At 54.9% G+C, this 23,454-nt stretch overlaps 11 protein-coding genes across 11 annotated transcripts; 3 read left to right on the top strand and 8 right to left on the bottom strand.

Moving 5' to 3' along the window:
* Positions 1-464: 464 nt before the first annotated feature.
* Positions 465-1,512, bottom strand: BGZ61DRAFT_443272 (uncharacterized protein). Its single transcript, XM_046244851.1, has 2 exons — positions 1,490-1,512; positions 465-1,374 (listed from the first exon to the last, which is right to left on the bottom strand). The coding sequence occupies exon 2, from the start codon at positions 1,193-1,195 to the stop codon at positions 863-865; it is 333 nt and encodes a 110-aa protein (XP_046109654.1). The 5' UTR covers positions 1,196-1,374; positions 1,490-1,512; the 3' UTR covers positions 465-862.
* A 380-nt stretch (positions 1,513-1,892) lies between these two features.
* BGZ61DRAFT_130916 (uncharacterized protein) lies at positions 1,893-2,848 on the bottom strand. Its single transcript, XM_046237151.1, has one exon. The coding sequence runs from the start codon at positions 2,592-2,594 to the stop codon at positions 2,103-2,105; it is 492 nt and encodes a 163-aa protein (XP_046109653.1). The 5' UTR covers positions 2,595-2,848; the 3' UTR covers positions 1,893-2,102.
* On the bottom strand, positions 2,702-3,711 carry BGZ61DRAFT_490697 (acyl-CoA N-acyltransferase; the record flags this gene model as incomplete). The annotated part of the gene is made up of 3 exons (XM_046250356.1): positions 2,702-2,966; positions 3,145-3,468; positions 3,542-3,711. The coding sequence occupies 3 exons, from the start codon at positions 3,709-3,711 to the stop codon at positions 2,702-2,704; spliced, it is 759 nt and encodes a 252-aa protein (XP_046109652.1).
* Positions 3,712-4,056: 345 nt separating this feature from the next.
* BGZ61DRAFT_528136 (uncharacterized protein) lies at positions 4,057-4,450 on the top strand (the record flags this gene model as incomplete). The annotated part of the gene is made up of 3 exons (XM_046253207.1): positions 4,057-4,071; positions 4,153-4,293; positions 4,370-4,450. 3 exons carry the CDS (start codon positions 4,057-4,059, stop codon positions 4,448-4,450), a joined length of 237 nt encoding a protein of 78 aa, XP_046109651.1.
* Positions 4,451-4,675: 225 nt separating this feature from the next.
* BGZ61DRAFT_528135 (ribosomal protein L36-domain-containing protein) lies at positions 4,676-5,086 on the bottom strand (the record flags this gene model as incomplete). Its single annotated transcript, XM_046253206.1, has 2 exons — positions 4,676-4,765; positions 4,868-5,086. 2 exons carry the CDS (start codon positions 5,084-5,086, stop codon positions 4,676-4,678), a joined length of 309 nt encoding a protein of 102 aa, XP_046109650.1.
* A 182-nt stretch (positions 5,087-5,268) lies between these two features.
* On the bottom strand, positions 5,269-7,950 carry BGZ61DRAFT_382596 (uncharacterized protein). The gene is made up of 4 exons (XM_046242667.1): positions 7,856-7,950; positions 7,619-7,801; positions 7,151-7,568; positions 5,269-7,095 (listed from the first exon to the last, which is right to left on the bottom strand). The coding sequence occupies exons 1-4, from the start codon at positions 7,913-7,915 to the stop codon at positions 5,759-5,761; spliced, it is 1,998 nt and encodes a 665-aa protein (XP_046109649.1). The 5' UTR covers positions 7,916-7,950; the 3' UTR covers positions 5,269-5,758.
* A 3,358-nt stretch (positions 7,951-11,308) lies between these two features.
* Positions 11,309-12,388, bottom strand: BGZ61DRAFT_443259 (uncharacterized protein). Its single transcript, XM_046244850.1, has 2 exons — positions 12,352-12,388; positions 11,309-12,292 (listed from the first exon to the last, which is right to left on the bottom strand). The coding sequence occupies exon 2, from the start codon at positions 11,928-11,930 to the stop codon at positions 11,733-11,735; it is 198 nt and encodes a 65-aa protein (XP_046109648.1). The 5' UTR covers positions 11,931-12,292; positions 12,352-12,388; the 3' UTR covers positions 11,309-11,732.
* A 546-nt stretch (positions 12,389-12,934) lies between these two features.
* On the top strand, positions 12,935-14,017 carry BGZ61DRAFT_473536 (uncharacterized protein; the record flags this gene model as incomplete). The annotated part of the gene is made up of 3 exons (XM_046248462.1): positions 12,935-13,175; positions 13,390-13,678; positions 13,708-14,017. The coding sequence occupies 3 exons, from the start codon at positions 12,935-12,937 to the stop codon at positions 14,015-14,017; spliced, it is 840 nt and encodes a 279-aa protein (XP_046109647.1).
* Positions 14,018-14,063: 46 nt separating this feature from the next.
* BGZ61DRAFT_130880 (uncharacterized protein) lies at positions 14,064-14,901 on the bottom strand. The gene has a single exon (XM_046237150.1). It carries the CDS (start codon positions 14,682-14,684, stop codon positions 14,175-14,177), a length of 510 nt encoding a protein of 169 aa, XP_046109646.1. The 5' UTR covers positions 14,685-14,901; the 3' UTR covers positions 14,064-14,174.
* Positions 14,902-16,891: 1,990 nt separating this feature from the next.
* BGZ61DRAFT_443254 (uncharacterized protein) lies at positions 16,892-18,140 on the bottom strand. The gene has a single exon (XM_046244849.1). It carries the CDS (start codon positions 17,673-17,675, stop codon positions 17,223-17,225), a length of 453 nt encoding a protein of 150 aa, XP_046109645.1. The 5' UTR covers positions 17,676-18,140; the 3' UTR covers positions 16,892-17,222.
* Positions 18,141-20,610: 2,470 nt separating this feature from the next.
* BGZ61DRAFT_528132 (Pleckstrin homology domain-containing protein) lies at positions 20,611-22,373 on the top strand (the record flags this gene model as incomplete). The annotated part of the gene is made up of 3 exons (XM_046253205.1): positions 20,611-20,873; positions 20,931-21,120; positions 21,186-22,373. The coding sequence occupies 3 exons, from the start codon at positions 20,611-20,613 to the stop codon at positions 22,371-22,373; spliced, it is 1,641 nt and encodes a 546-aa protein (XP_046109644.1).
* Between the last annotated feature and the right edge of the window lie 1,081 nt (positions 22,374-23,454).

The following is a 23,454-nucleotide window of genomic DNA, read 5'->3' as shown; positions in this document are numbered from 1 at the left end:
TTCCTGAAGTGCTGCCAGTTCATGTCAAATTGTTGCGATTTTGCTGTGAGCCTCGGGGCTCGATCGTCCCACTGCAAATTGCGCACAAGAACGCGGGGAGCGGGAGTGAAAAGAAACCCCTGTAGCGTGCAAATAGCAACGGAACACTGTGACAGGGGGTCAAACGCCGACATTCCGGTGTGTAAGTGAAATAAAATCCAGCGAGGATTCCAATCCGCAACGCACCAACGACAATGCGACCTTGGGAACACGTCTCAGCGAAGCAAATATTTGCTCCCCGTTTGTGTCTGGAACGCCGAAAAGCTCAATCTCCCTTGAAAACGCGCCTGTGAAACAATCTCCTGACTCCCTGTTATCAAGGTCCTCGCGTCAGATCATCTTCCCCGGGTCGCCGGGGATCGGCATTGAAAGCTGTAGACGGTGTTGCACCACGGGCCTCACAGGGTGGAGCGCCAAGAGCGCGAGGGTAATGAGTGTGATGATTATGCATAGATTTATTCTTTCGGAGCGATCTCAATCCGACACCAATTTCTTTATTGCTTCTCTTTTTCAGGTCACCGATTTCTCCACTCCTTGGGGATGGTCCCCGAAATTATCGAAGGACCAGCATTCATACACCCATACAGACAGGCGCATTGCAAACCAGCCCAGGCAGAGTAAAATAAAATAGAAATGAACAAAAGAAACATGACAATATCAAGTCAATGGGGGTATAATCCAGAATGCGTACCCATCCAGCGCGTCAATTCCCGTACCGCGTGTTTCCACCGGCCTGCCTTTTCTTTCCATGCGATGTCTCGTGTTGTGTTATCGCCACAATTCGTCTGCATTCGCCCTTCACCTCAGCTTCATACTCGGTCACTTAGTACTTGGCCTGGGGCTGGTTAGGGTCGTAGACGGGCTGCTGCGGGGGGAATGATCCCTCGGGAGCCTGGTGGTAGGTAGGCTGGGGAGACATAGGCTGGGGAGACATCTGCTGGGGAGGCATCTGCTGCTGCTGCTGAGCGGGAGGCATGTGCATGCCCTCCTTCTGGCCCTGGTATCCCTGAGTGATGGGACCCGCGGCGACGCGAGCCTTGACCTCTTTGTCCTGCTGGATGAGAGCACAGCAGCCGCACCAGTAGCTGGCGCAGCAGTCTCCCATGCCGCTGCCCTTGATACCGTATCGCTCACGGATCTCTCCACGCTTCATCATGGCGTAGCTATTGTAACAAGTCAGACGAGGTCCACCTTGGAAAGCCAAGGTAGTCGGCACTTACATCCAACCGCAGCCGGTGACACACTGGATACCGCAGAAGATCATACAATCGCTGTTGAAGTTGTCGGCAGTCTGCATGGTGGGGTCACGCATGCGGTCCGAGGTCTGTCCGAGCACTGTGGCAAGCCGTATTAGTTTCTCGTGTGTGGCCGGCTGTGCTTCGTTCTCTGGCCGGCGTGGGAGATTGGGCTCCAGGTCGAGGCCGAGATCCAGTTCAGGAGGCAAACTCACAGATGCAGGGAAGAAAGGTGCCGAGCAAGCACGTATCGCAAGGACCACAGCTGCAGAGGCCATTGGACCACTCCTGGTTCTGGACATTGGGTTGCTGTTGAGCCATTGTGATGGGTTGGAGAGGTTGATGGATTGGAAGCGTAAACGAGAGTCGACTTTGAGGCGATTCGAGCGAGCCAAGAAGAAACAGTGACGCGACAGACAGATGAGGGAGGAGTGAGAGAGTGCGAGATCGAGGTGGATTCACACGCGCCTTATGGGATTTAAGAAAAGAACTTCAGTCTAGCTGGGATTGGGGGCTAGGTACCGACGGTGACGGATATAGGTAACACCAGGCAGGCCAGGCAGGCCAAGCCGTTCATTTTACTGTCAAGCGACAGGGTCGCTTACGGAGTCAAGCTCGAGCCGTCTTACCCTGACGCCTCCCTCGTGTCGGGATATCCCAGGGGGTCTTGCAGCAGCTCCTCCTGTGGCGTCCATGCTTGGCGTGCTGTGAGCTTCATCGTCCAGCCCAGGCGGGCAGTGCACGGCGCGAGTGCCGGGGATCAGGGCGTAGGATAGACACAGGAGGTTCAGCCATGGGCTGCTAACAATGCTAAGGCATGCTAGCGCCCTAGGGCTGACCTGGTGGTAGTGGAGACGTTGGATGTCTGCTGTACGGCGCCGTTTGATGATTCGCCTGTGCTTCCGAAGGATGTGTCTCGTTTCGATCTCCGGATGCTCGCACTGACGGGGCTGCGCACCGCGCCCTGTCTCGCTGGGCCCACGCAGGCACTGTTGGGTTGACGCATACTATCATCACTGCAAAGCTTGTCCGCCAGCTGAGGTGCCGAGGGCCGTGAGCCCAATTCGAGACATCGACTGGCTTGGAAATGCCCGGACGGAACCTTACCGGCTTGGGTGAGTTTAAATTAGGATTGTGGGCCAGGTCGGATCCAGGATTCCCAAGGCTGACACGTCGACTTGCGTCTGGCCAGCCCCAAACGCCTCCAGAAATACCATCCCCAGTGCGAGAAGATCCAAGTCCGCCTGCTGACAGCCGTGGCCTTGCTGCTGACCGCTGGTGATTGCCGTGCATCATGCCCATGTGTATCCCACCCAGCATGGATCAGGGTCAGAACACTGGCCAAAGGTCCTTTGGGCCTGCTCTTGGGAGCTTATCGCCGTCCGTTCATCACAAGAACGCGCACGCTCATCGATACTGCACGTTGATTAATGTCGACGACGGCGACGAGGATCGGCAGCGTTACCCGTCGCCGTGCGTCGACTCAGAATCACATAGTCGGGCACAATTGTCTTGCCTCCACGTAGCTTTCTCTCCCTCGGCGAGTAGTCATCCTTGTCGAACCCCAGCTTCTCGTAGAATTTCAGCCCGCTCATGTTGCTCGCAAAACAGGTGAGCATCACCTTCTCCACCGTTGGAATGTTTTCTGCAACCTCCATGAGATACCCCATGAGTTGGGTGCCAAGGCCGGTCCTGCGACGTTCGTAACCATTTAGCACACGTTGACTTATCACATGCGTTTTCCCCATCGCTCGTTACCCACAGCCTCGTCTGGCTTGCTTGGCCTGCGTCGGTACTTGGCACAAGCTGACGGTATGGTTGGGTGGGATGATAGTGAGGCTTGTTGGGAGGAATGTCCAGCTCAACTCACCCTTGCAGCTCCGGCTTCAAATGGATCTCGTAGCAGTACACCACAGGCTCATGATTTTCGAACGTTGGCATCATGGATGTGAAGCCCTGGACGGCGCCGTCTGCGTCCTTGACCAGGATGTACCGCAGATCCGGCGATCGCATCTCCTTCTTTTTCACAGCCACATGCCACCCAAACGACGAGCTCCGGTAGTCCGCACCACTGGTCTCATCGACTAGGTTGAAGCAAGCGTCCAACTCGTCGTCGCACAGGTCGCCGGGTCTAGATAAGCTCAGCGTGTACACTGCCTCTTTGCGAGGATGCGTCCATTTCGGCCAGCTGCTGCTGTGTGAGTTTAAGGCGTCAGAGTTTTCTCATCCCCAGAATGTTTTCTTTTTTTGGGCGCCTCTGATCTAACCTTGGCTTGATGTATTCTGTGACAAAGTCCGCGTCTAGTGTTTTGTTGGCCGTCTCGATTGGGTTCACAGGCTTCTGTCGCTGTTGTCTCCCGCCGCGCGTCTTCTCTCTTCCCTCTGGACCGGGTGTCGGTTCAGGCACAGGTGACACTGTGCCAATTGATTCCGTCATTGTGCGGATGTTGTGGGATTTTGTAATTGGAGGAGGAGAAAATAGACGTTTGGCAGTACGCCCTGCACTTTGAGGATCGACACCACACAATACACCGTCATGGACGCCCCACCTCCTTCCCGCGACGGACACCAACGCGGGTCTAGCATTTAACCGAGGCTCTGCCGCAGAGACTCGAACTTTTGATGCCTCCAGCAGACAAGCCGTGACGCGAATCCGTATTTCAATGAACTTGTCCCTCCGTCCAATGAGGAAGCTCTTGGTGGGATGGTGTCCAGCGTCCGCCTGCTCTCATTGAGCCGTGGCTATGCCACCCGCAGAGCCGGTTCCCGCCTCAATGCTGCCATGAGTCTCGACCAGGTATGTGTGGTGGTTGATGCCTCACTCTCCATCTGCCAATCATTGCACTGAGGGATGAACTTCGCTAATGCGATGCCCTAGTTTCTACAACGCTCTAAGGTCCTGTCGCTCTACCGCACTATTTTACGTGGCACCAAGCGCATTGGCGATCCTACAACAAAGGCAGAATCTCGCAGGTACGCCCGCGATGAGTTCGAGAGGCACCGTGGCGTGACGGATTCGGTATGTTCTCTGCACCCCGGCTACAGCGGCCCCCAATGGCGACCAGCGTGTGGGCTATTTAAGGCTGACTCTGCAGGAAAAGGCTCACGTCAGGTATCTGCTGTCGACGGGTAAGACTGAATGGGAGGGGATGGAGAGGTATGTCGATGGTATGTAGCATAATAGTTGTACATGATGGGCGTCCCCATTGCTGGGTCACCGCCCCAACCTCCAATTCTCCGGACGCAACAAGTCCTCTTCTTCCGTCCAAGAAATTGTCTTCCACCTGCGGGCATGCGTCGGGACATATTGGTCGCTGTATGGACGCTCGTTCCGAAGCCGTTGTGTGTCCCCCGTATCGTACAATTCCCAGCCATGATGCCTCATCGGCCCCGACGTCTGCTTAACTTTGACGCTGTTTGTGTCGAGGGTTCGCCTTGCAGATAATATACAAGTATCCGTTGTGTCGCTTGCCGGCCTTTCGTCGAACGACCTGGGAAACAAACTCATGTTAGCTGCCACTTCGTGTGCCAGCCGCAAACGGCGAATGGGCAGGGCCTCGACGGCCAACTATTTGAACCGGGTGTCAAATTACCTTGCAGTGTTCGCAGCGCTTTTTCACCGAGCTGTGGACCTTCATCCCTCGAGTCTGTTGCATCAAGGCTGTCGGCGCAGCGGCGGCGCTGGTGTTGGCGAAGAGCGAGGGCACTGCGCCCATCATTGACGAAGGATTCCGGATCGCAAATGCCCCAAGGGCATTGCTCGGCCTCAGTGTCCTCACGGAAAGCGAGAGGGTGCGTAGGAGAGACGCCATGGTGGTTTTGGTGTTGCAATGTTCGAGCCAAGATTCTGCTGTCGGTGGTGAGGTTTGCTTGGGCCAGGCCAGACCATCCATCGCCAAGTCACGTGCGATAACGACAACTTCCCAGTGTCTGGCCCACCACAACCCAACGGGGGTTCTCCATGTCACTGAGAAAGCACTGTAATGAAAAGCTTCATTGATTTCGACTGTAGTCTCAACTCAAATTTTCTCTCATCTCCCTGAACCCTGATTCCTGGTATTTCCTGGACTCAAACACGGCAGTCTTGTTCTCTCTCACTAATCAAATCCCTTCCCTCATACTTCAAAAGCGATTCGGTGTATGGAACGCAACTGCCATTTCCTTTCCCATTTCTCGACTTGAGTTTCTCGACTTGAGTTTCTCGACTTCGGTTTCCCATTTGTCTCCCTCAGCTAAACGAGAAATCTCTTCCGTAACCAGAATCATTAGTACTCTTACAGTAATGTGCGTCACTAAACCTTTGGATGTTTGTTTCCCGTTACCAGTATTGTTGCTGAGCTGGGGATCGTGTCGTCTTTCAAACTTCCAAGAGCTTGTTTCCGTGATTGCACCCTCTAAGTAAGAAAAGGCTACGAAAACCTCAAAGAGGTCGCTCGCGCCGATTCTACTTGCGTGGGAGGCTGCTAGCCATGGACACATGGCCCTCAGAAGCACATGGCCGATGCTGCGCTGAAGATGATGCTGGCGATATCAAAGCCAAAAGGGTTTACCCCGCGGGGTGATCTCTGACCTTCGTCGTCATGGTTGGGTCGGGCCCGATCTACTCGAGTCGCCCCATATCGGCGAATTCCGTCTTGTTCACCTTGGTAGCTGTTACCAAGAAGCTGGATTGTGACACGTTCCACGTCTACCACCATAGCGTGGTGCATGGCTCTTGTCCTCAGCCCTTCAGTGTTGGCATGAAGCAGGCCTTCCAAGGTTGGAAGATTCTGTACGGAGTCCTTGTGGATCTTGTTGTCGCGTATCAAAGCGTGGATGTGATGCGGCTGGGCGATGTGCCCATTTACATTGACGTACATCAGTGGCCCCGACGTTCGAACAGTCCTTGTCGACTTGAGCCTAAACATAGCGTCAAGGCCATATCGTAAGGGTGCGTCCCTGTTGAACTCATATCCGTTCCAGGCCTCGAAAAGGATAGTCAATGTGCGCAAGACATCTTGCCTCTGATGGTTCACTTCCTCGTCCATCTTTTTGCGTAGCAGGCAGCCTGCGCACACCCTGGTATAAGGTCGGGCTACCCGTGATGCTTCAAGAAAGAATTCCTCGACCATTTCATGGCCACAAGAAGAACAGAACACAAGGTTTGCTCCCATCACATGGCCGTACCAATACGGCCAGTCGTGGCAGATGTTCTCAACGCCAAGACGAACTGCTTTGAGAGCATCGTACATGCCCTCATGGGCCTCCCACTTGGCGAGGCGGGCGCGGGCGATGAAGTCGGCGTCATAATCGCTGAAGTCAATGCCATGATACACAAATCCCGCTTCACGATGGCGTTCGAGGCCAGTAAAAAATCGTTCCACTGCGAGCGGAAGCAGTGGGAGTTGAGAAAGATACTGCCGGAAGGCCTTGTCTTCTTCAAAAAGCAGCTCGATACCCATCGAGCGTGCCTTGATGTAAGCTTCCAAAAGAATTCGGAAGATACCTCGGTGGGCGAACTCAGTGGTCATCCCTGACCAAGTAATGCCATACGTTTCCGCTGCGGGGTGAGCGTAGGGCATTCCCTGGTTGAAATGAGGGAAAAAATCAAATTTACTGATCGGATACTCGTTCTCGGCCTCGCGAACGATGTTGATCTCGTTGATCAGATCTAGCAAACAGATCACGTCTCCAAAATGGATGAGTGGACAGTCGTAGATGCCAATCATAGTGACTTTTGGGCATGCCCGTAAGATGATGGCAACCATTCTCCTGTCAAGGAGAGGGATGTTGACAAAATGGAGAACTTGGATCTTGTCCTTCCTGTCGTTTAGAGAACACACTGGAATGGTGTTAGCATGAAACTTAAGTGCTTCAACAGGGAAAAAATGTCTTACAAAGCTTGAAAAGCCCGTCCAGAGCCGTTTGGGTGTACGGTCGGTACGCCAGCTGCTGAGAAGGCTGAAGAGTTGCCATCGATCTCTCTAGGTCCAAGACGTTGGGCAGTGACCGAACGAGCTTGACTGCTTCCTCTGAGTAGAAGGCTGGCATGATAGCAAGCATTGGATTTGCGGTCATATTGTTGGTGTTGGTGACACCCGCGAGGTCCGTAACCCAAAATGGCTCGGTTGGTCCACATTGGTTGTAGATTTGTGTGATGATCTTCACGATTCTGGCTTTGGCCAGCTTCTCACAAGTCCCGGCTGCTAGAGTCCCGCTCCCGATACTGTGGACAGAGTATTCTGGGTTAAGAGCCAGAAAAGCGACTCCATCGGCAGCACCATGGAAGTCTTGAGCAGAAAAATTGTGAATCGTCTGTGATCTGACGTCAGTTGCTTGTCATTTGACTTGAACGGATGACCAACCACCGAGTTTGACATTGCAGCCCAGCCTTGGGGGTCGGCGGCAGCAAAGGATTCCAGAGTTTTGAATCCATCAATTGCTAGCATTTCACCGATGGTCTTTCCGTAAGGCATCCAACCAAAAAAAGTCCCGCGAATGTTATCGGGTAGGTTTTCTGGAGCGAGACTGGCTCCGTCGTTGGCATGCTGTGGATGTCAGTCGAGGTTGACTAGACGCAACAAAACGGGTGCTCATCTTACCGTGAGTAAAACGTTGCTATCGGTGTACATGCCAATATTGGCACGGCGATCACCGTCCATATACTGGTCTCTGGTAGGGCGGTTCGTTAATCGGTTCTTAGTCCGAATCCACTCCTTTTCGATCTGTCGAGAGCTTTTCGATGAGACCTTGTAGTGGTAACCCAAAACTTCGATACGCTGTGCGGAAAGTTGCGCATCATACACCCGGTAGTCTTGGCTACAGTTAGCAATAAAGTACTCAAGGGTAGGGAGATGGACGTACCATGATCGGCGCGGGGCTGGGGAAGTTGGTAGTAGCCCGCCATGTTGCCTTTCTGGATCTCTCCAGGCCTATTGATCGGATTAGCTGCCGCTTTAGCCTTATCATTCCTCTTTGCCATGATGAGTGGTGTTGTTGGGAATGCCACGGGATGATTGTGGTTGAGAGACTTGAGCACGTGGATGAAATTCCGAACGTAAAATGCCCAGAATTGGTCCTGAAAGGACAAGGATATGCGGAGAGGGGAAGAAATGAAGGGAGAAGAGAGGAATGATCGAGGGCATAGTAAGAGTTAGGGCTTAGGGGATTGAGTAGGGGAGTCACTGCCGGTCACATGTTTGAGCCGCTCAACGCAGCCAACCGGGGGGCAGGTGCCTTGTCACACATATCCCGGTTGGCATTGGATGCTTCGCCGAGAGGTTTGACTTGCTTTCCAACCAAGGTCCGCGCAGTCGCCGCTCAAAATCGAGGCATGTAAAACGATTGGAGAAGAAGGGGGAGCAAATGGGGTGCGAAAGAAAACAGGAACATACCTTGTGTTGTCTTGAATGCACCTAGAAACCCGACTTCACGGCGACCCAATCAGCAAAGTCGGAAAATCCTATCAACTCCGAATCGGGCTGATTGTGGGACTGAGGGTTGGAGAGCAAAGTGCCACTGTATTGGCGATTGATATGTTCTGAATGCTGGAGTTGTGTTCAACGTTCAGTGTTGGTAGAAGCTGGAATGCCCCTGTGCTGTACCACATGGTCAGCTCACGTCAACATTGGATGGGGATAGGATCCATACTCAAGGAAGAGAGTCTTTGGCCTGAAATGCTCCCACAATGAGAGTTGAAGCCGGTTTACTGAATTCGTGAAATGTTCCTGTGCAACCTTGTTGGACAAGCTCTTGGTGGTCCACGTCCACGTCCACGTCCACGTCGGTTGCTTGGTGGACCCAAACGCCCTTTGATTCCGAAGTGCGTCAGTTCCTGGCCTCGAAAAAGGTTAGCGGTTAAAATTCAAAGTGGACGAGCGCCATTCTCCCAGGACCGGGGATTAGGCTATTGATCTGGAGATGTGAAAGCACCAGATGGCCCACAGCCCAGTCCACGAAATTCAAGAAGTCCAAGGGAAGGCGGCGAACGCGAGAACAGGAGATCTTCGGATTCCAGAGCGATGCAGTGTTTTCGAAGCTAGAATACTCATAAAAGAGTCCCTAGCTTGTCCCCCACGGCAAAGCAGATGGATACCGACTGCTGTGACTCTAGCGAAGCACCTTCACTACCCAGTCCCACGGGTGCGGATCAACTTGAAAGGGTATGACTCGGCAAAGGGGTGAAGTGAGTGCAAAATCACGCTTGTATGCGAGATGAAGTAGAGAAGGAGGAGACGAGAGGGTAGAACGCGTAACAAGAGGATGTTGAGCGAGGGAAAGGGGAGGGAAGGGGGAAGGGGGGGGGGGAGGAGGCTGAGGTTGTGGGCGACGCGTTCGGCCTTTCAGATTGGGAGCAAGCTGTACTGCCACCAACACAAGAGATGTAGAGAGAAGAAACATGTAACATACTTTGTAGAGATGAGTGCTTCAGAGTCTGAGGGTAGATGGATAGATGATGAAGTGTAACGGAGCAAAAGCTCAAGTCACGGGGAGGGAAGGCAGTGAAAGCTGCCGATGTTGTTGTGTGGAGGAGGGAGAAAAGAAGAAAATGGAGAGGCAGAGTGTGTGCGTTTAAGTGCGTATGGCTGCAGCTCTTCCAATCATCAGTGCTCTGCAAAATTTGGCAGAGCAAGGGGGGTGTGCCTACAGGAGACTACTACTGGGCAAACTGAGGCACCCAAAGCCCAGGGCTTTAGGGCTCAGTGTATTATTGCTACTCACGTACTGCAGCTTAATGCCAATGACGGAACAGAGAGGCTTGTTTCGAATCAGATGCCCTGTCTTGCTGTGGCGCTGGCAGGACGCGTTGCCATGTGCGATATCCAAACATCATATATATATACATCCCCCTCCCGTAACTACGAATTAAAGTATTGCCACAGATCCCTGGGTATATAGTGATCCTCTTAATAAAATATTTGACATTCTAGGGGGCTAAATATGGGCTGGTGTTGACATGTTTGCCAGAACGTTTCCCATAACCCGCCTGCGAAGCTCCTCCTGTGCACCACTAGGCCCACAGCACCACGCAGAACCACCCGCACACAGCAATCTATCCTTTCTCTCGCTTCGATTAAATCACTAAAAACTCGAAAACGACTAACAGATGATTCTACGAGAGTCTCTGTCCATGAAGACTGGTTTTGACATCACTAACCCCCCAAGACGTGGATTTTGGGTCCTGGGCCAGGGGCTTTGTCCACCGCTGGAGCCGCATGCTGGCCAGAACGATTCATCGGTTGACGAGTGACGAAGAAGCATTCGAGTGTTCCTCTATGGGCCAACTTCCTGTTCCAGACGACAAAGGACTGGCGAACACAGGTCGTGGTGAACACCACCCCGGTACGCAGCCGTCTCTACCTCCGATCCCTCTGCTTCTGTTCACTCTGCCTCTACCCCTACCTCCTCTGCCCACAAGTCCCCAATCCAAGCTCATGCTAACCTTTCACCATTCATCTAGAGTAGTACCCCTCGACGCTCCTAAACACTGAGGGATGCCGCGAACGCGCTGGCTCACGACAGACCTGACACGGACGAGAAACACCACCACAGTACGAAAATTCGCCCTCACAGCATCTTGTTCGTATGAATAGCCAGAAGTCCTTGGAAGACCAGGCCATCGACCCTCCAGGACGCATCGTCACTGACGCGAGGGTCCATCCTCGAGAAAGCGGCACTGCTTGGGCTTGGCCACCTGGATCACCACTGACCATTTCCGGAAGCCTCAACCCCGGAAAGGACTCACATTCCTAGTTCTGCAAGGCATCTCAATAGTACAGGAGAGTCCGTCTCATCCATCACGACGCAGACACTATCCACGAAGCCAAGCAATAGACACGGAATAGCACAAGAGGCATGGGCGCTCTTCACCGGCCTCATACAACCCAAACCAGAGTTGCTTGACTAATAGCGAGGCCCTGAGCCGCATGAAGAGCAGACTGCTAGCCCCCGAACCCAAACAGTAAGACTCGAGCACAGAAACGGCGAATGTTCCAAGGAAATCAGCATTTTGGACGGCACGAGCGTCTAGATCCAGACCTAGACACCTAATACACGGATCACACAACAGCGGCATAGAGGGCAAGAAGGGTGGTAGATGGTTGAGTCCATGCTAGGAGCTGCGAATCAAAGCCATCCTGCTAGCGAATCAGCCCAGAGGAGAAGTCTTCTACACTGGCAAGTGGGAGAGTACAAGAATGTCGAGGACTGAGATAAGGCACTGACAGATTCACCAAGTAGTTACCACTGCCAAATACACCGACTTGACCCGACTTTCGATGGCCCATCCCACTGAATTATTGGCGGCTCCTCTAGCCCCCCTCCTACGACTCAACCTCCCATCATCATCGAAATCGAAGCAATAGAAAACCGAGACCAGAGACACCACTACGAGGTAGCAATTACCCATTCCCAAAGAAATCCTAGTTCGAAATCGCAATTCATTCCTCAGCACTGGCACAAGACTACAAGCCTTAGGGCTCACACTGAACTTCTTCTCTCCTTCAACTCCTTGGAAACAAAAGACGAGTTTTCGGCAACAGGAGGCAGAATGTGCCCTAGAGAACAAAGGGAAGGAGGAAATCTACAAGGAGTTCCAGAGACCTCACTTCGAGATGGCGGTGGTCCAAGGGGAGTTCTTTGTCTCGTGGTCTCGTGTTGGCTTCTGGAGGGTGTCATTGGCTGGCGCCATTACCTCGCAAGCCGCGAGGGGCTCCTGGTGTAACAATAACCAGTCATAGCTCCTTGTGGCATGTTGGGGGGGGGGGTCAATTGCCTGCAAGGTACGGTTGTCAGTGATCCAGATGCTCCCCTCTGACTACCCCCCCCTGTCTCCATGGTTGACTGGAAACTAGGGATTCTAGGAGGTGTGCGAGAAGCCTGAGTCTTGGCTTGAAACCCGCTTTTCCCGGTCTTCAGCAGAGAGATGGGATGACTTCCTTCATAGGGCCAAGCACCATGGATACGTATTTAGCTTATAGGTGGAGATTCCTTTGGTGAGCCCTTCTTTCAGTGACTCGTTGACCAAAGAGAGTGGAATACTGGATGGTGGTCAGATATCCAAATCTTACACCATAGCTGATAGGAGAAGAACGAATACCGAGCTGGCTCTTAGACGCAGATCATCTGCAAGATATAGATATTCAACGTCTCATCACTCGACTGCAACCTCGCTATCATTTGGGCACTAAATTACCGTCGTTGTCAGCCTCGACATCTTATGCCCTTACATCATCCCCCGTCTCACCGCATCAAAGATCCATCGTTCAAGCCCCCGGGGACGAGACGAGACGAGAAATAGGAGACATTCACCGAAGTCTCTACAGCTCTTGGGCACATAGTCCTGCTGGTGATGTTATAAAAACTCCCCAAACTGGTAACAAAGAGCGACGTGCTGACCACTAAGAACGGCCCAGCGCCGCACAGCAGGCTAGACGAATCATGCCGAGACGGCTTTCCGAGTCTACCGCCGAAACCTGTCTCGACTCATGTCTCCGAAGTGCATGATATCTACATCCTATCACACACGCTCCCCGCACCAAGCTTAAGCGCAGTTGACGACCAGTCCACTAACACGCGGATCCTCACCGCACCCCAGGCCAACCACCACACCTGCAGCAATTCGCTTGGGGTGCTTCCCGGCTCCGTCCAGAGCTAGCTCGGCCATCAGGCGCAACAAGGGCATGCCAGCACACCATCTCGAGGACTCGGAGGGGCAGTGTGAGGGACGCAACGCGCTGGGCGTGTTGGAGCGGGCCACATGGGCGCGCACATGCCCACATGCAAGGGAGCGGGGACTGCATGAACGTTTTGGACGACCCGTTTCGTCATCGCCAAGCTTGGCTCGAAGAGTCGAAGAGGGTCATGGGCGGCGGAAGCGTAACTATCGCCGCAAGGGATGGGCGGTGGGAGACGAGGGGTGGTGTGTGTGATCAAGTGCGCCGCCATCGGCTGTGGGCAGTCTACGGTTATGAACGGTTGGAATGGGTGATGACTCTGGAGGGACAACCTGTACGTGGGCACGAGATCAACGGAGTCGTGGCTGAGATGGGTCAGACATGGCGACGCCTTGGCAGATCTATCTTGTGCGATGTACACCATGTCGTGCACTAGACACATTCGAGACTCGATGGTCAAGACTCGACAGTCAAAGACCCGACAGTTCAAAGACTCGAGCGGCAGGCGAACCACCAGATACGGCCGTCTCCTCAACACCAGGGCCAGGGATCGACACACGAACCCAAAAAGGTTGTCAAACGGCACGGCACTGCAGCAGCCTGGACACCCACACCCACAGCGTTACCCATGACACTCTACTACTATACCACAGCCGTCTATGGCATTTCACTGGAGACGGAAGATGGCCATGGCAAAGACCTGCAGGATCGCCGTGGTCCTATCAAGGTACTGGCCGGCATGGGTGAGCGGTAAGACGGAAGACGAAGAAAAGTCCTAGGGTGGCATGGTCCGATGGAGAGTTGCACAACTGCCTCACACCATCACCGGTCGGGATGGACCAGCATCGAAGCCAGCAAAAGAGGAATCACCACGGCGGTGGCGGCGTCGGTATCGGATTGTCGGAAGGGTCACGGTTCCCCCCAGGCGAGAAGCCCACTCATCTCCATCGAAACGCCACTCCCGGGCTTGAGCGGCAGACAGGGAAAAAACCCGGTGCTTCCCAAGTTGGCGATGGAGGCCAGTGGGATGATGGCGGCGATGAAACGAGGTCCGGGGTGAGAGCTGATGCCGGCAAATCAGGTGACTGAGCAGAGTTGCGGCTGGCGAAGGTTGCCGCTGCGAGAAAGCTTGTGGCCAACACATGACTGGACGGATGGTCCGGATCATCAAGGCAGGCACGCGAGGGAACACCCCACCACATCTTTAGGGCCTTGGTAGGGCCTTGGTGAAGCATCACGGGTCGAATCACGATGACACACGGCAATATTGCGATATGACGGGACGGAGGCTCCCGGGCACCTGGGCACTTGGGCACATGGACTGCAAAGGGACCAAAGATGATGCTCTGGCGGTGGAGTCCTCTGGAGTCCTCGGCCGGAACGTGCACGACTGCATTAACCATGTGGAATTAACCATCGCAATCAAGGCCGGATGGAGTCGCATGCAGTCAAAGCCGACGATCAGACACAGGATCGCCATGTGGATCCCACCGAGTTTCTCCTTGATGGCGGATTGATCATCGGCGTCAGACGAGGACGAAGCGCGCACCGTGCCTGGCATGCCCTTGCCGGCCTGGCCCTGGCGGTGAATGGAGGAAATGGATGAATGGATGGCCGACCAGATGCACCACGAGGATTGGGGATTGGAGGTTGGAGTACCACGGCGGCCACCTGCGGACCAGGGTTGTCGGGCCATCGAGATGTGGCTCCTCTGAGAAGCCAAGCCAAGCCAAGATGGCATCGCATCCCGTCGCATCGTATCGCAAATCGTTATACCGCGTCCCCATCTCGGTAGCTAGTTACTGGGAAGATAACCGGCGGCAGAGTGGCTGGATGAGGGTACAATGGTGGGAAACGAACACATCCACTTGGGCCTCGAAATGGATAGAGGAGAGCCATCTGTTTGGTTGTGTCTTGAAATGAACTGGTACGGTCCAATTTCAGAAACGACTGGGTCGAATCGGGACAGGTACCTCTGTTAGGGCGCTTGCGTCTTTGGATCTTCGAACCTAGGGACGTCCTACGTGCAGCCGAGAGAATAAAGGGTCGTCGGCGGAGCGTTGGGCAATGCAAACCAGGTTTAGGGTTCTGGGCGAAAACACGTTTTCCCGGAGAAACTTGGCGTTTTGAAAATCGGATGAGGCGGCGTCGAAGAATACGACCAACATCACCGCATCACCGCATCACAGCATCACAATGCAATAGTTACTGTAGCTAGCCAAGACAGTGCAGTGCAGTGCAGTGCAGCGTGCAGAACACAGCCCAGCAACAAGGTACCCTGCGTGTCTAAGGCGCCAAAGAGCTGCAAGGATCTCGGCTTGGTCCCACAAGCCACAAGCCGGCGTCGAGGCCAAACCTGGTTTGAGTGACGGGCATGTGGATCTCGATTGATTGCCAACATCCACTGATGGACCGTGTGCGGTGATCACGGTGGTGCACACTGTTGAGCAAATATTTTATTCGTATTTTTTTTTAATCGGTTTGTTTTGCAACAGCCACTTGTTGTCGATCGCTCCGTGGAAAGGCGGTGTCGAGGTCCAAGAGTCATGAAGAGAATGTGTATCAGATAGGAGAGGCCTGGGTCAAAAGCAAAGCGCCTCGGTCACAGGGGCAGAGGCGAAATACCCGGCATGTGTATTTACGGATACATGCGTCTGGGCAGATTACATCTCCAGTCGGATTGCGGCAATCGTAGTACACCACAGCACTGTCTATCCCGAACACAGCACACACGGCGGCAAGCAGAGCACAAGCACAGGTCACACAAGGGTTTGCACCGTTGCCGTTTCCCGTTACAGGCCGGGGGGTTCTAGGCTGAGGATTGTCTCGGCGCTGATCCCCCGACCGGCGGGATATCTGCATGTCTCACCGACAAGCGCGTGCCTGGGTGATGAGTGGCAGACGGCGGGGAACTAGATTCGGGATGTCTGAGTCAAGGGAATGAAGGAATGCATATCAACGAGGGGCCAGGGAGTTGGAGGGGGGACCAGGAGGCTCTGGCCAAGGCTCTTTACAGGCACAGGCACTGGCAAGGCGCTGGCAAGGCGCTGGCAGAGGCAAGCCGAGCTCTGTCTGAACCGACTGATGAGGTCCTGATACCCTAGCTGATCCTTCTGCCTCGGGCTCCATGCCTGACGTGTGTGCCAGGCCTGCGCGAGGTGGGCGCTATTCACGAGCTGTAAGGACGCCACCGCGGCGACGAGTCACCTGGCCAAAGGCGAAGGAAGGGAGGGTGTGAGCCGCGAGCCACGAGCTGAGGCTCTAGCCCAGATCAAGTATGGAACTTGAATGGGTGAGAAGGAAGCGGAAGCGGGTTTTGCGTGCGGCACTCGTTGTGGATGGGTGGGTGGTAATGGGTGCTTCTGAACGACGTTGAGCTCTGGGTGGTGTGGGTTGGCGGCGTGGGCTTTTGGTGTGAGTGGGCGGCTAGCCTGTGGATGGATTGATGGACATGCGTTGTGCCCTTTGTAGGGATGTCGTGAGTGTGAGTGGATGTTGGAGAGTGAAGGGTTGCAAGTTGAAAGGGCCAAGTTTTGTGAGTCGTTGTTTTGCGCAGTTGGTGCAGGGAATTGGGGTGCAGAGACACAGAGCGTGTCGCCATGGCCATCCCATGCTCGTCATTGCATTGTCGTGTGCTCCTGCTGCAGCTCCAGCTCCCGTGCATCTTCAGTATCTGCGCTGCAGGCGAATGGAGGGCATCTGAAGCTAGAGGGTCTTCTTGAGTGAGCCTCGACGCACCATCCTGGACCGCCTTCGCAGCGGACCGGCGATAGTCCACGATCAAACGAGGGTCCGCTTGAAAAGAAACAAGAACAAGGTACCGCGGGTAGCACAGCACGTACAGTAGTACTTCTCATAGGGCGGCCAGCGGGCCCCGTTTATTACGATGTCTTCGCTAGCGCACCATGTCGGTACTTGGGAAAACGCCGGCGCGCACCAAGTCATGATGCCTGCGGGCAGCGGGTTACCTCAAACGTCGTTGTATCGAGGCGGCGAAACGGGCAACGAGGCGCCGTCGTTTGCTGAGAGGTTGCCTCTGGCTGGCCGGGTAGCTGCAAGACGGACGCACAGGAGGGACTAGCTGACTGAAGACTGGATCCCCGAGCTCATGATGGAGGGTCGACGGTGGGCAACGACTGGACAGGTGAGTATTGGAGGATGGCGCTCTGGGGCACGGGCAAAGCGTGACCTGATATGACATGACCTGACACCACACCTGCGTGCATGGCCTTGCTACTCAGGTCTCTCTCCAAGGTTCCCAAGGTTCTCAAGGTTCCCAAACGGTCGAGGTAGATCAAGGCACAAATACAGATTGCCGGTTTGCCAATAATGCAATTGTGCAGCAGGCTAGCAGGCTAGCTACAAAGCCACAGAGAACGCCTCCAGGTGCGTGGCAAGGAGGGAGGACGGATGGCTGGATGCATCCAGGCACTCTATCCGACAAGTTGAGATTGCATTGCAAGTTGAGTCTGCCCGGGGTGGTGTGGACGTGCAAAGAAAAGGAAGCCAAGAAGCCGAGAAGCCAAAGCGGCCCAAAACGCAGACCAGAAGCAGACCAGAGGCAAGCCAAGACCAGCCTACGTCGCTGACAGAGTGGTGTTGAGAGATACGTGTCGAACCGTTTCCCCTGGAGATTGTGGTTTTTAAAATGGCGATCCACCGAAAAAACCGCGTCAAGGTCCAAGGCGGTTGATGAGAGGTGCCGGCACGGATCACTTGTCGGTATCGGAGGAGCAGGGGAGAGCATGGCAGAGCAGGGGGACAAGCCCGGGTAGCGACCAGGGAGATTATTTCAATGTGGCCCATGATCCATGCGCAAGGGCAAGGGACTGAGCAACCCCGGCCCCAGGGAGAAAAAAGAACGTGAAGAGTGGGAGGCTGAAAGTACCAGGTCGTTGAGCTTGCTGGGGGATGGGATTTGGGTCCTGGGCAGATTATTATTATTGTTGTTATTATTACTCCGTACGTGCGAACCTAATCCCCGAGCAAGCGAGAGGAGTGAGGACAGTAACGAGAACAGAGCGAAATAAAAGGAATATGGCGATGACGACGAAGATGAAGAAGCTGCATTATCACGGGTGGGTTTCTGGACGCACACATGGCACTGATACAATTGCTAGGCACTGTGGGGATAGACGCCGAAGATCGATATTGGATGTGGTTTGACTTGGCCTGCCAACACTGGGTCCCTGGGACTAAAAAATAAAGCCGGTGCGTGCAAGTGAGATTTGATATTTGCGAATATTGACCCACCCAGCAGCCAGCGGCCGGTGGGCTCCCTTGTGGGCGGTGATCGCGCCAGGTTTCCGTGGTTCTGGCTCCGATGAGTCAGTATCTCAAAGAGGGGTCCGGTCACGGTGAGGAGAAGTGCATAGTAATTGGTGGTGGCGGTAGTGTTGGTGATGGTGTGGCAGATTCCGGATGGACTGACGCCCGGTGGTTACAGGTATCGCGGTGGTGCAGGCGGCAGACGAGAGAGTCGCAACGTGCAGCGCCAGCATGACGCCAGGGCGCACGGTTGTTTTCCAGATGCACGCTTCGTACAGCGCTGCGAGTACCTAACGACGTAGTGGCATCTGCTTACACCCATTCTGTCAAGCTACGGGAAGTACTTCCGGGACGGACGACGTCCGTACATTTCATTGCCAGTCGTTCGACCCCCGGGTACCTTACCAGCCAGCCTCAGCCAGTCAGCCAACCCGGGCACCTTACCTACCCAGGCAGCATGGAGATGAGAATCCAGCGGGCGTGGTTCGGCGCCAGGCCAACGGCGACAGTTTACCGGGGGAAAGAGCATGAGAAAGGGGGCAGAGGAACAGAGGGGAGAGAGGGGAGCGAGTGTTCAGGGATAGAGGCGGAGAGCCCCCAGCAATCAGTATACTGCAAACGGGGTACTTTACGTACTCCGTACTGGCAATGAATGGTACCGGTGTATCTTGAATGACTGGCACTGATTTGTTTCATCTTTCTTTCACGGCTTTGGTTCACTGGGCTCGACTGGCCCTTAGCAAGGGGACGTCACTTATCAGGGTCGCAACAGGCGAAAGGGGAAATATAAAATGTCGTCAAGCAGCAGCTCGGGCGCGCCAAAGGCAGGTACGTACCTGCAGTACCTGCGGGCCACGGGGTCGGTCCTGTATCTGGACCGTACGTGGCGGGCGATACGCATGTGCAGAGCGCCGCTACGATTTTGGGCCACAGCTAGTGCTGGTTGGCCGGCTCAGGGTCTCGTAGGGAATCCGCTGCTGCAGGGCTATTTTGGAGGCGGCCGGCAGCAAAGGCTGGACAATGGTGGACGGGTCTCTGCAATTTCAGGCCCACTCGCTTAAACGGCGCACGGGCCAGCGCTTCACCCAGCAACAACAGCGACACCATGGTAAGAAAAGAAAGGCTGAACCAGACTGGTCTCAGAGGCGCTCGCCGACGTAGCATGGAGGATGTGAAGAGCTAGAAGGGGAGGGGTGTGCCGGCGTGTTTTATGCCATTATGTTTCGGATGCGTGAGTGTGTGTGCGTATGGTTGTGGGGGTGGTGGTGAGTCGGTCAGTCGTACGCCAACCTGTATCCTGATCATCCGCCATGGCGCGTATAAGCCGAGCACTGTCCAGCAAATACCCCGTACGTAGCACGTCGGCTCAAGCCCTCAACGACAGGTAGCGTCTCTACCGCCGACCGGCACAGGGGATCACAGGGGACCAAATAGGAGACACCCTGCTAGGACGGCTTCTACCCTCTGCCACCCCAACCAGCCGAGGCCAAGGTGGCCAGGGAGAAGGGGAGGGCAAGGGCACGCAAGGGTCCGTTCAGAGTCGCGGAACAGTGAATGAGAAATTCCAACAGAAAGTCATCAAACGGCCGGGTGCTTCGGACGAACAGGAGGGAAACCACTGGAGCTGTGGCAGCAGGCCGCGGGAACAGAACTCCCGAGGCAGGATAATACATGGAATCTGTCATCGGTACTTCGTCACACAAGAACTGCAGCCGCTGGGACTAAAGGGGGGCTCGCTCAGGGCATTTTTGGGACACTTCACTTTCAAGCCCACAACAAACCCACAACGAGAAGCCCAAGCAAACGCCAAAAACCCAAGCCAAAATGCCCAGAGCCCATGCCAGGCCCCGTCGCCGTGTCTGACGCCCGGTTCGCTCCATCTCGCTGAGGCCCCGCGGTTGCGATTCAGTGCCACGGCCCCTGGAAGACCCAAGTAAAACGAGCCCACCCAAACGGGCCCCCCAACGCCTCAGCCAACTGAAGAGCACACTGGCCACTGTCGGCTGTCCACTGAACCCACTAAACCTCCCATCCGCCAATCCGCCAAACCACTAAACGGCCCCCGTCGACACCCAAACCCACTGAAGCCCACCAGCCCACACGCCCGTCCACACCCCCTAACAGCCGCCTGCACGCCTGCACGCCCCCCCTGGATCGCCCACGCCCTCCTCCGTCTCACACTCTCCCTCCTCCCAACCCAGTCGCTCGCCGTCACGCCCACCACTCGACGGGAAATAAGTACCCCCAGACTCCCACGGCTTCCTCCCTCCTTCTTCTTCCCTTCCCGCTCTACCCAGCTTTCTCCAACCGACTCTCCATCCAACGCCTTTTCTGGATCGTCTTCTTTTTTCTTTATACCCAACGTCTTTGTTTGTGATACCCAATCCCCTTTGATACCCCATCCCACCTTCAGAATGGCCGAGGAACAGAAGAACGTCGAGGTCCCCGTCGAGACCAAGCCGGAGGTGACTCCCGCCCCCGTCGTCGAGGCGGCCGTCGAGACCAAGCCTGAGGAGACCGCCAAGGTCGAGGAGGCTCCCGCCACTGAGGACAAGCCTGCTGAGGAGGTCAAGCCCGCCGAGGCCACCGAGGAGACTCCCGCTGAGGAGAAGGAGGAGGTCAAGCCCATCGAGGAGGGCCACTTGAGCCACAAGGCCCAGGGCCTGAGCTTCCCCAAGTAAGCTGTCCGGTTCAGCGCGACACGCGAGCATTGTTTACTAACCCCACACCCAAGGAACCTGATCGCCAGCAAGGAGTTCTTCTACTTCGGTGTCGAGGCCGTTGAGGCCAAGGCCCTCGCTGCCTACCTCAAGGCCGAGAAGACCGCCGAGACTGCTCACACCAACATTGCCTGGGCCGCCGAGACTGGCAAGGGTCTTCTTTTCGTTGGCGACAAGAAGTCCCCTTCCAGCGTCATCAGCCTGGTAAGTTCGGGATCCACCCGCGCATCCAACTGCCGACATGCAGAGCTAACTTCCCGTCCCCGCAGGCCGATGCCACTGAGCCCGAGACCGACGGCACCCACAAGTTCCACTTCACCTCCAAGGGTAACAAGCACAGCTTCAAGGCCGGCAATGTCGCCGAGCGTGACAACTGGGTTGCCCAGCTGAAGCTCAAGATCGCCGAGGCCAGGGAGCTCGCCGCCACCGTCACCGAGTCCGAGAGCTACAAGAGCGCTATTGAGAGCTTCAAGCCCGCCCCTCCCGCCAAGAAGGAGGAGAAGCCCGTTGAGGCCCCCAAGGAGGAGACCGCCCCCGTCGAGGAGGCTGCCCCTGCTGTTGAGGAGACCCCCAAGGAGGAGGTCGTTGAGGAGCGCAAGAAGGAGGAGGTCAAGTCCGAGGAGCCCAAGCGCCGATCGGCTAGCCGCAAGCGTGCTTCTTTCTTCGGCTTCGGCAAGAAGGAGGAGAAGAAGGAGGAGACCAAGCCCGTTGAGGAGGCCCCCGTCGCTGAGGAGGCTCCCAAGGTCGACGAGACTCCCGCTGTTGTCGAGGAGGCCCCCAAGGTTGAGGAGACCCCCGCCGTCGTCGAGGAGGCCCCCAAGACTGAGGAGACCCCTGTTGTCGAGGACAAGACCACCGAAGAGAAGCCCGTTGAGTCCCCCAAGGAGAAGCCCACCGCCACCAAGCGCAACAGCTTCTTCGGTGGTGTCTTCTCCAAGAAGGAGAAGAAGACCCCTGAGCTCAAGCCTACCGAGCCCACTGACGCTCCCAAGGAGTCTGAGGCCGCTGAGACTGCTCCCGTGATCCCTCCCGTCGAGGCCACCACTCCCCTCGCCGTCGACGTCACTGCTCCCCCCGCTGAGACCACCGAGACTACCGAGGCCGCCGTGCCTGAGGCCGTCACTGAGGTCAAGAAGGATGTCAAGGAGAAGCGCAAGTCTTCTCTCCCCTTCGCTTTCGGCAAGCGCGACAAGTCCCCCGCCCCCGTTGAGGGTGAGGAGAAGAGCAAGAACGGACCCTTCTCCAAGCTCCGTGCCACCATCAAGGGCAAGACCTCCAAGTCCGAGGAGAAGCCCGCCGAAGAGAAGCCCGCTGAGGAGCCTATCAAGGAGGAGGCCGCCACCGAGGAGACCAAGCCCGCCGAGGAGACTCCCAAGACTGAGGAGACCAAGACCGAGGAGGTCAAGCCCGAGAACGTGGCTGCCACCACCACCCCTGCTGTCACTGCCGCTGCCTAGATGGCTTGCAGCCGTTGATCGCACCGACTGAATGTCGTAAACTATCAAAGAAAACACAACACACGCATGAGAACGGGTTTGGAATGGAAGGATTGATCTGCATTTCTTCACAAGATACCGAGATACCCTGTCAAAGACTGTCTTACTGATACCAATTTCCATACTTGCTTTCCGCAACACTGCATACGAAAACGGAAAAGGCCTGGCAACGGGCCACAAAACACAAAAAAATTACCTCACAGCTACCAGTTAGTGGTATGCTCGTTCTGCTTTTACTCTTGGTTTTGTCTGATACCCGGATCGGAGATAATTAATACCTAATAATACAAATGCCCGTGTTGAATATCTTTGTTCTCTTTGCTCATGTGACCTTAATCTTGCTCAGGCCTCTAAAGCCGCGGGTAACTTGTTCTCCTCCCAATAGATATAATGCATAGCAATGTACTTGCTCCCAGTGACATACCTCTCTACTTCCAAAGCATCGCCACCTACCTGCTTACTTACCATGCCATCACGTTTTACCATGCCATCATGTCGTCTCACGACGTCCAAGTCACCTACCCTGTAGTTTGTTTGTCCAGCTAGTACCAACAATACCATGTCAAGTCACCACCTCCTCTTTTGCATGAAATTCCACACTTAAGCGCATGACCGTGTTTTCTTCACGTCTTAGTGGTTTAGGTTATGAGTGTCGTTTGTTTGTTGGCGGTTCATGTGCGGTTTTGTTGGATTGTATTGTTCAAGTGCCCCAACGCGAATGACTTATCAAACGGATGCTCGATGCGGCAGTTTAACAGTTCCAACAGATATAACAAGACCACCAGGGTATATCATAGCAAGGAACTTTTGCTAACCTGTACACTATCCTCACCAATGATAGTCAAGGACAAGAAGGGTTCGGCATATCCCTACCAATACAAAATACGTTTCTCGTGCACATGGACATGTATTAACTTGCATTATCGTATATATGAGTGGTTTGGGATCCGTGGGTAGCTTAGGTCCCACGGACAAATTCTATAAACGGATCTCCGTGGGCAACACCGTCGCCTTGTGGATTGATCATGTATCGCATATATCG

The sequence above is a fragment of the Ilyonectria robusta genome (genome assembly GCF_021365365.1).
Source record: "Ilyonectria robusta strain PMI_751 chromosome Unknown BGZ61scaffold_3, whole genome shotgun sequence".
In the NCBI taxonomy this organism is placed as follows: domain Eukaryota; kingdom Fungi; phylum Ascomycota; class Sordariomycetes; order Hypocreales; family Nectriaceae; genus Ilyonectria; species Ilyonectria robusta.
The sequence above is the reverse complement of the archived record's forward strand: the minus strand, read 5'-3'. Positions and strand labels throughout refer to the sequence as shown.

Excerpts from the sequence above, each read along its gene's own strand:
- BGZ61DRAFT_443272 (XM_046244851.1), bottom strand. The coding sequence starts at position 1,195 with ATGATGAAGCGTGGAGAGATCCGTGAGCGATACGGTATCAAGGGCAGC.
- BGZ61DRAFT_130916 (XM_046237151.1), bottom strand. The coding sequence starts at position 2,594 with ATGCTGGGTGGGATACACATGGGCATGATGCACGGCAATCACCAGCGG.
- BGZ61DRAFT_382596 (XM_046242667.1), bottom strand. The coding sequence starts at position 7,915 with ATGGACGGTGATCGCCGTGCCAATATTGGCATGTACACCGATAGCAAC. Across the intron at positions 7,802-7,855 it reads ATAGCAACGTTTTACTCACG|CATGCCAACGACGGAGCCAG; the intron begins GTAAGATGAGCA and ends TGACATCCACAG. Across the intron at positions 7,569-7,618 it reads CTGCAATGTCAAACTCGGTG|ACGATTCACAATTTTTCTGC; the intron begins GTTGGTCATCCG and ends GTCAGATCACAG.
- BGZ61DRAFT_443259 (XM_046244850.1), bottom strand. The coding sequence starts at position 11,930 with ATGACACCCTCCAGAAGCCAACACGAGACCACGAGACAAAGAACTCCC.
- BGZ61DRAFT_130880 (XM_046237150.1), bottom strand. The coding sequence starts at position 14,684 with ATGCGACGGGATGCGATGCCATCTTGGCTTGGCTTGGCTTCTCAGAGG.
- BGZ61DRAFT_443254 (XM_046244849.1), bottom strand. The coding sequence starts at position 17,675 with ATGCTCTCCCCTGCTCCTCCGATACCGACAAGTGATCCGTGCCGGCAC.